Raw genomic sequence first — 10,060 nt, 5'->3', positions numbered from 1 at the left:
CGGTACACTGGAGAAAAATGAATTTTCCATGGTGAAAACTTGGAAACTTTTGGAGTTTTCCATATTGATCAAATCAACATTAATTGTATTATCGCAGAAGTGTGGACAATTTTTTTTCAGTAATTTTTTGTTTTGAAAAAATGATTTTCTCCCTTTTGCTCTTTTTCAATAGAGCTAATAAGATATCAATAGATGATATTTTTTATTTTTAAAAAATATGTGTAAAATTTCAAACTTTATCATAAATTGAAGTCTTCAAAAATACTTAAATCTTATTGGTTTGGCAATCGTTTATTAGTGTTTTAATGGACTGAACGATTGCGTTAGTATTCCAGGAACTAAAAAGAACGTGAACTAAAATTGAATACGCTTTACAATTGTCTTGTGTACGAACGTATTCACAGACGTCACGTCAGCATCCATTGACTGGAAACTATATGTGGGTATGCCGTATATTTGCTCATAGTTTCCATTCATAATTTTGAATTTGAAGTTTTCTGCAATCGTATGGACTGACGTTTACATGCTTTGAATTGAAATTCGCCATCACGCCCGTGCCTTATATAAATTTCATAATTTCGTTGCCTCCTCACTCAATTCCAGATCATCTTCATTCCGAAACATTTATTTTAGGCACCATGTCTGAATCATTGCCTCTTTTAACGCCCTACAAAATGGGTCCTTTCAATTTGGCTCACAGGTTTCTCTCACAACAAGCTTTTACTGAGGATGCACAATCAAGATTGAATTTTCCCCCCTAATAAAACACTTTTCTTTCTGTTTTTCAGAGTTGTTTTGGCTCCTCTTGCCAGGCAAAGATCCTACAACACCATTCCTCAGCCGCATGCAATCCTGTACTACTCTCAGAGAACAACACGCGGGGGCTTGTTGATTACAGAGGCAACTGGGGTCTCTGATACTGCTCAAGGGTGTGTCAGCAATCCACTTACCTTCATTTCATTTTTTCTTTATTCCAATTAACATTTGAATGTTCATTGAAAAATATAGTTTTCCTTAAATGGCAGGCTTCCAGATACGCCTGGGATATGGACACAGGAGCAGGTTGAAGCCTGGAAGCCCATCGTGAAAGCTGTACACGACAAAGGGGGCATTTTCTTCTGCCAAATACTGCATGGCGGAAGATTTTCTCATGTTGGTCAGTATTTTTTGGGGGGCTTTCCACTGTTTTCTTAAATTTGGTTGATTGTGCTACGAAACGAAAAATGTATGTTTTGGGTGCAGATTATCAGCCTGATGGCCAATCTCCAATTTCCTCCACAAGCAAACCAATATCTGGAAAGATCCCTCTTCCGAATCGAAAGGATGTCGCAGACTTCTCTCCTCCTCGGCCTTTAAAAGCAGAGGAAATCCCCAATTTAGTTGCACATTTTCGAAATGCTGCCAGAAATGCAATCGATGCAGGCATGTTTTTATTCTCATCTACCTTGATTTAAAGAACAGAATGCCGATTTTTGTTGGTATAATGAGTCCTTTTATGAATAATAGGGTTCGATGGTGTTGAGATTCATGGAGCACATGGGTTCCTTATGGACCAGTTCATGAAGGACAGCGTGAATGATCGAACAGATGGCTATGGCGGAACATTGGAGAATCGTTGCAGATTTGCTCTTGAAGTTGTGGAAGCAGTTGTTGATGAAATCGGTGCAGAGCGTGTGGGAATTCGGCTTTCTCCCTTCTCAGCTTATTCTGATGCTTATGACTCGAATCCGGAGGCACTGGGTGTTTACATGGCGGAGGCTCTGAATAAATATAAGATATTGTATGCGCATTTTGTTGAGCCCAGGATTTTTAATGCGGAGAAGACGATAGTGACTGAAAAGAGCCTGAATCCAATGAGGAAAGCATTCAAGGGCACATTTTTGGCTGCAGGGGGTTATAATCGAGATGACGGCAACGAAGCTATTTCCGGTGGCAAAGCCGATCTGATTGTTTACGGCCGATTGTTTCTCGCCAATCCGGATCTGCCAAAAAGATTTGAGTTGAATGCGCCCCTCAATAAATACAACAGAGAAACATTTTATACTTCTGATCCTGTCGTTGGATACATAGATTATCCATTCCTCGAATCATCACACTGATATTGATTTGGTGATGGTACTAAAATGTGTAGTTGATTTTATGGTAGCTGTTTTGGACTTTTAGTGAGATTAGTTGGAGAATGTAACTTTTCATACTATATATTATAAACTTTTTAAAAATATATATTATTTATTATTTTGTGTCATTGTATAACTAGCAATTGCATCTAGGTATGCAATGGGTACACTAAAAAAGTATGGAAAGTCAATTAAGGAAAAATTTGGTTTATTTATTGCATTAATTTGGGCAACATACGTGATGATTAAAAAGATATTTAACAAATGATATTTGAGCAAGAAAGTTCTCAATCAAAAAGATAATTTGAAATAAATGATGTTTCTAAATTAGAAAAATAATCACACTCCATTTTCAATATGCTCTTTTTATATTTATAAGAGAGGGTGGGTAAGGATAGAAAAATAATAATAGAATGGGATTTATAAGAGATCGGATGCGTTAGGAGATAGAAATAAGAAATGATGCAACATATATTATTGTTGATGGCATATTCTATAAATCTCTTAATTTGGTACAATTCAAGAAAAAATAAGAATCAAAGATAATGGTGAAAGAGGTCCTTTGCGTACTTGATTCACAATTTGGATAAACAACTTTGTTTGAAATATATTGAACAGTTTATGTGAATTTACATTATATAAAAAGTTGAAAAAAACCACACAAATCATCATTTTAATGCCTCGTGATAAACCTCCAATGGTTTTCCCATTGCATAGTTCCATGTGGCACACCTTGACAAAATTGATGGTTATTATTATAGTGTTTTTGATTAAGAAAAGCAACAATTAATGGGTGTTGACTTGAAGTACAAACAAAACACTAGAAATATCTAGACAAGCCAGATTTCACTCTATCAAAGACAAAGGTCCACAAGTGACTAATCTACAAACCATGGTCAATGCTAACAATGAAAGACTTGGGACAAGCCCCCATAATAGTTGCAGACTTAAACCAAAAACAACAACAAAAGACCAAAGTGTGGCCTTTAAAACTTCCAGCAATCACTTGATCACAAGAGAAACTAAGACAATAGATCACCATAAGAAACAAGTGAACAAACTCAGGCCATTTACCCCTATCAGAATAGTAAGCAAAGAAACAGAACCAAACAAGACTATACCTCTAGCCTTGGCAAAAAAAAATGCATATCATCCAACCATAGGTCCGGACAAGGCTCCAACCTTGGAAAACGTAGTCAAAAGTCTTCCAGCCCCCCACAAACTTCCAAAACATCATACTAAGAGGAGCAAAGAGGAGGAAGACCAAGCCCCAGAGGTAAGAGCAACTCCTCCTTCCTCCACTAACAACACTACTAAAAGTAGTACAAGTATTTAGTATCTCAATAGGAGTCTCCTCTTCTTCCCACTGCCCAAATATGATCCCCACCTCAATAGGAGATTGCTCCACCTCCGTAGGAGCAACGAACTTAGAAGCTAAGAGTAAGACCTAGGTCATCTTCGTAGGATGTAACACACATCTCCACACCAAACTGTTTAGTTGCGGAGTCATCCTTTATTCACCACTTCAAGTACATCGTCCATACATGCTCTCACCAGCCAAATCTCTAAAAATTGGAAAGAGATACTCACAAAAAATGGGACAGTGCCCATTGAACACATTCACAACCAATTTTCCTCCAGGAACTAGCTACCTCCACAAGCTTTGTCCCCTCCTCAATAGGGTCCTCCACCTCAATAGGAAGTAGGAAAGTGAAAGAACAAGATAGAGGAAACCTCCACCACACATGCATCCAAGGCTATGAAATGATTGTCTTAACTAGATTTGAGTCCCAAATAGAGGAAGCATTCGCCTCAGAGCGTGAGCATCCAAAGGAATCCCCAAAGAAAAAAACACGAAGGGGCAAGAGAGTCCCCAAATGATGAACTAAAATGCCTAGCCAAGGGGGGCTATCAACAGTAAAACCCCTAAAAATGAAAATCCATCTAGGGAAAACACCCTTGTCAATAGAACTAGCACCAAGGACATGGACCACATTTCCCCTTTAGACCAGACCATTAACATCCAAGCCCTTCCAAACCCTAAGGTTCATATGCACCCCACGAGCCATACCAGGAGGCCTCAAGGGAAAGAACTGTCGATGAAGCCACCACACATATGCCCTTCGAACCAAACCCATCTGTATCCTCATCTCCAAGAAACTCCAAATACAAGAGAGCCCACCAGAGGTAGAGACAAGCAACGCACCTGGGGCAAAAGACCCCATACATCCAAAACCCAAAGTGGGGAACTAGGGTTCCGGCAAAAAATGCCTCCACCCAAGAACCCCAACCCCTTATAGAGGTCCAACCAGTGCACAACCCAACAATACCCCAAGCACCAACATGGGACCTTCCATCTCCAAACACCACCCATAAGAGCCAAACCCATCTAGAGTGTGGAGAAGAGCCATTGGAAGAAAACCATCCTTCAACAACAAACACCTACTGAATAGTAGAAAAACCACTCCATCGTGCACCAGTGAGATCCACCCTCAAAATATGACAACACCCAACAAAGCTACACGGAACCAACACAAAGAAGGCACCCCATCCATCATCCTCGTCCGCTTCAGACTCCTCGCCTCACCATTGCAAGCATATGAGCTAGAAACCCCAGCCCCTTTGTCACCCGCTCTCCCACTCATCGTTATTATTATTATAGTGTTGGGAATAAATAATGCAATAATTTTTCAGTGGGTAAAATGAGTAGATTTAAAGAACAAGATTGAATGGATTACATATTCCAAGGGAAGAATAGAATCAAATTTACTTCAAATTTTTTCGTTTGCAATCGTCTTCTATAAAAATGAATTTCATTATGTCAAAAGAGAACTTTTTTTATTGAATTGTTTATATTTTGGAATTCATGTGGATAATGTGTCATTAAGAGATGAAAAAAAAGAACTAGTAGATTTAATTTAATAAAATAATCATTGAAAACTAATCTTTATTTAAAAAAATTAAAGATCAATTTATAAAATTAATCAATGGATAAAACAAAGGAAAAGAATAATTGTCTTATTATTTTATTTTTCATAAAGATCTTCTAAAAAAAATGTTTTTCTATATTGAAATAATACAAAATTAAAATTTCAACATTTCTCAATTTAATTATGCATAATATCTTATATGAACTAAAACAATTGTCATTTAATTTTGATATAAATGAGTTTATTATTATGTAAGAAACTATATCATTATTTAACAAATGAAATTAAAATAAAATAGAGATAATTTAGATGGGTTTTATCTATTACCTATTTTCTAATAAAATATCAAATTTTATTTTAAAATTAAATGTTTTTGAGGTCCCTTCATTTACTTTTTTTAAAAAAAAATTATTATATTTGACTAAAGGAAGTATGAAAAATGGTCATGAATTCAAGATACAACATAGAAATAGGAGAACTTTTGTGAAGTGAATACAATTTCCAACTTTTCACACAAATAAGTTAGAACTCTATAATCCAATTAAAACTAGATAGGATATTGTCTCAACCTATGTTGAAGTGCGCATTAAGTTCTTTATTAATTTAAACGATGCTTTTATAGGGGTTCTAAAGGAAACAATAAGGCCATAAATCTAATGTCATAATAAACAATGCATAAATGAAGTATCCATTCATTTTAATGCAAATTTTAATTGCTTGTTTATATTTTTAAGGTTCTGTGATCAAGCACATTGTACATAGATAATGATGATGCACTTGCTCAACCCGATGTGAGTTTTTTTCTTTGGTACAAGATCTCTTTTTCTTAAAATGGCGTCTCTCTAATATTTCTTCCTTTCAAGTTCTTTTATTATTGTATTATGTACTCTAATATTGTAGAAATAATAGAGCAACATGTTCCCTATTAGGAACATCTTCATTGGAGGCTAATGAAAATGTTCCTAATTGGGAACATGTTGCTATATTATTTCTAAAATATTATGAAATGGTTGTTCGTTGAATACACTTACCATAATTACAAATTTGCAAAGATTCTTGAGCTTAATGTAGTACCTTTCAAAGTTTTAGATAGATAATTTAATTATAGCTAATCCTAATTATTCAATTTTATGTAGTTGGAGATTCATTAACTATGGTCCTTAAACTTCAAGCTAAAAAATCACTTCACACAACTCATATTCAAGAACTTGGTGCTCTTCGCATGCATTTACAATTTGAGGTAACCTTATTGTCATTATTGGTTATTTAAATGATCTAATACCATTATTTTGATGGCTATTTTATTATTTTTTAGATAATATGATGTTTTCATTTCAATGGATAATATGAATAATAGAAGGAAAAAAGAATGGGTTTTTGGCTATGTGATTCTTGATGTTCTTAGCTCAATATTTATTTTATTTTATTTTAATGAAAATATAAGTAGTATTAACTATAATTTTAAATTTAATGTTGAATTTTTCATCAGATCATTATTAGATATTTTTTATGTGCTACATTCTATCTTAAATAGAATTCATGGAATAATTTATTTGAAATAATTAGCACTATTGTAATGTTAGGATTAACAAAACAAAAACAACAATTACTCAATACCGCTAGAGGAGCTACTAGATCATCATACATTATAAGATCTCTAACCCTAGGCCATTTTATACAAAAAAAAATTTCCCCTCAAACCCTCATGAATAAATCTAGAGGGAACCACACGAAATGAATTAAGAAAAAAAATTAACCTCTAAATTAGGACCACATAACACATAAAAGGCATTCATCTACTTAAATGTCAATACAATATCCCTTTTAAGACTTTACATATTAGATCTCATATTACAATAATGTTATTTCATTATAAATGGAAAATGAAATAGGAAATTCCAAAGGATCTCCAGGCTATGCTACTAGTGAGTATAGTGTTAAATATTCTCAAACAAAGGAAACCGCCCGTAATTGGAGTTGGGTAATGTGAACAGGTAAAATTTGGATATATAAATTTTAAATTTTATTACTAAGTACAATAGAACTCCATCACTAACAGATTTCTTTTACATTCATATTATTTTTATCAGCAATTGATGTGTATGACATTCAATGATATATATTTTTAATTTGTTCGGAGCACATTTAGGGAGAATTGGACCACTTATTCTAATAAAAGTACAAGATCAACTAACTTTCTCTATGGAACTACAAAATGAACACATTTTCTATCGTATTATATTATAGAAGCACTAGTCTCAAATTTTCTCTAAATTAGGCAAAAAATTTGTACATCGAACAAAATAGTCATATGCATTCATCTATTCTTATAAATTAAATTTTTTAGACTTTTTAGAATGTAGCCTTTTTAGGTTGGTGGAAGATAGATAAATTATTGATATTAAGGTTACTTCACAATTTTATAATGTAATTTGTCTTCGTTTTTTAAGATATTAAGTTAAAATATAGATAATTAACATCACTCAAAATTTCTAAATTTTAGTTTTTAAACATAAGAAAGTCAACAATGTACAAAAAAGAAGCCCTTTTGACGAATTAAAATCTAAATGAACCCTAATTTTACAAATCAATAAAAGATTCTTCACTATACCTCTTGTACTCTTAGATCGATTGTTAATATAACTATCGTAATTAGCCCATAGGCTACTTTAATGTGAGAATCACACAACATAATTATTAAATTTTAAAATTTTGGGAACAGTGTTCCATATTCATAATTTTCGGCAAGGTTTGAGGATTCGGTTAAATTTTATTTCTCCTTAAAAATCTCTAAAATATTGCACTCTACAATTTAACCTTCAATTAGAACTAGGAGTGTTTTCATGATTTTTAAGTCTTGAATGGTATTAAACAACTAATTTAATTTCTAAATTGAACCTTCTTTTGTAATCAATTTTCTCTATGCTTATACTGATAAATTATTAGTATTTTGTAGGTTTTTAAAAAAAAATTATATAATAATTTGATTGAAGTTATTAAAAGAAAATTGAGAATTTATGACAATTTGTATATTCATGATTGGAAATATTGCTCATTGTACTCTTGGTAAATTTTTTAAAGAAAATCTAACTTTTGAAGCATTATTTGTCATAACTTAACTATTACAATTTGACAAAAGTCATACTTCAAATAATGTTTAGATTTTAATATTAAAATAAACAATTATTATGCGAAGTTTTTTGTTGTGTCTATATTATTAAAATTTAACGATATTGATAATGTGTACATTTCAAAATACTATATTACTTTCATTAATTATTTTGATTTTCTTCTTAATATTATTTGTTTTCTATCCTATATTTTATTTATTGTTTACAAAATCAAAAAATAATAATTACTTTCTATTCCTATTCCAATTTACTGCAAGGCAAGTACATGCCACTAGGTGGAACTTATTCTTCTATGCTGTTCGATTTAGGTGGGAAATAGAAACAAATTGAATCTCTGATGGCTCTCTAATTGAAATTCTCTATGGTGAACTTAATTTTTTTTAACTTAATTTCATTTATGGTTAACTAGATGGCCCTTGTGTTGGGCTTAATGGCGTTCTTTAACAGGCTCCTATTGTGCACTATGAATGGCTTGCGAACAACTTCTCTTCTCCTCAAAATAAACCACCAACTGCACATTATGTGTTCTAGTTATCATTGTTTGTTAAATTCTTAAAGTTGAAAGCAATACAAAATATTTTTTAATAAAATTGTCAATACCATATTAGTAGAAATAAATTAAAAAAATTTTACGTTCTAGTAACGATGGAGTCATACTACAGATGTAGTCATATTCTTTGTGGACTTACCAGTTTATAAATAGTTTTGCATTGTTACTTGAGGTTTCAGCTAGAAGTAGTGATTGTAGGTCAATCTTTTCCATTGTCATTCATTAATTCTACACAACTTCAACCATGCATTTGAAAACCAAATGAGCATTAAAAACAATTTAATTAGAAACTATGAGCTATCTTTTACAATTTTCAAAACGCAATGTTTAATTTTTCTAGAAAAGAATTATTTAAATTAAAATCCTATCATAATCCTATAGTAAAAAAATGACAAAAGAATTTTAGTTGGGGTGCACATGTCTTTAATACTTGAAGAGAAAGTTTGTGAACTTAAATCACTCATTTGATATATTATCTAAACTTGTGCAAGTTGAAAAATATAATGTAGAAGTTCAAATTATAATCCCGTGAATGAAATATAATTACAACCCTAGAACAATATAAAGTTAAGAATGCTCATTTTTTGTGGTGTTTTTTTCAAATTTGTGAAAATACATATAAAAAATTTCCAACTATGTTTGTTCATGTTGAGCAATACAATGTGTAGTCCAACCTACAATTTCATATACACAATGAGATCATACTACAACCCTACAACAATGGATAGTTAGAGAAATGTGTTTTCCTTTTTATGTCTAAAATCAAAAGTATTACATCCAGCTATTTATTTGAATTACCTCGGATAAGGAGAAAAAAATATCATTCAAAAATGAGTTTTGTAAAAATATTAAATTTGAAAATGTGAAAGTTTAAATTAATTATTTCAGCTTGTCAAACATAGAATTATAAGAAAATATAACAAATAAAATCAGCACTACATTACTTGATTTTGAAAAATATCTTGTATTAATTTAGAATATTTTTAAATTATATTAATTTAATCATTGTTATATTTTATTTATGAATTAATTAAGAATCGTTATGTTTTATTTTTAGTGTTTTCTTCTATTTATTTTTATTTGAGGCACTGTAAAGTTTTCAATAGTAATTTAAATGTAATATCAATACTAATAATAAATAATATTTGTTTATGGCAATGTACTTATATTTTAATTTTTTTAATTTTACTTTTTTTAATAAAAATATTTAAATATCAATATATTTATTTCATCACTATCTATATTTTTATCATAATTATTTAATTTGTTCACAAGTGTTGTAATCTAATTAAACATGTTAGTTTTATTTTTTTGCCATAATTTTTTAAACTT

General features: G+C 31.6%; 1 protein-coding gene across 1 annotated transcript; it reads left to right on the top strand.

Annotated features, from left to right (window-relative positions):
- The first annotated feature begins 602 nt into the window (after positions 1 to 602).
- Positions 603 to 2,245, top strand: LOC149572343 (putative 12-oxophytodienoate reductase 11). Its single transcript, XM_089811096.1, has 5 exons — positions 603 to 700; positions 789 to 929; positions 1,026 to 1,156; positions 1,243 to 1,422; positions 1,507 to 2,245. The coding sequence occupies exons 1-5, from the start codon at positions 639 to 641 to the stop codon at positions 2,097 to 2,099; spliced, it is 1,107 nt and encodes a 368-aa protein (XP_089667222.1). The 5' UTR covers positions 603 to 638; the 3' UTR covers positions 2,100 to 2,245.
- Positions 2,246 to 10,060: the final 7,815 nt, after the last annotated feature.

The sequence above is a fragment of the Cupressus sempervirens genome, chromosome 2 (genome assembly GCF_028749045.1).
Source record: "Cupressus sempervirens isolate cs-2001-9-10 chromosome 2, ASM2874904v1, whole genome shotgun sequence".
NCBI lineage: Eukaryota > Viridiplantae > Streptophyta > Pinopsida > Cupressales > Cupressaceae > Cupressus > Cupressus sempervirens.
This window is presented reverse-complemented; position numbering and strand designations above follow the sequence as displayed.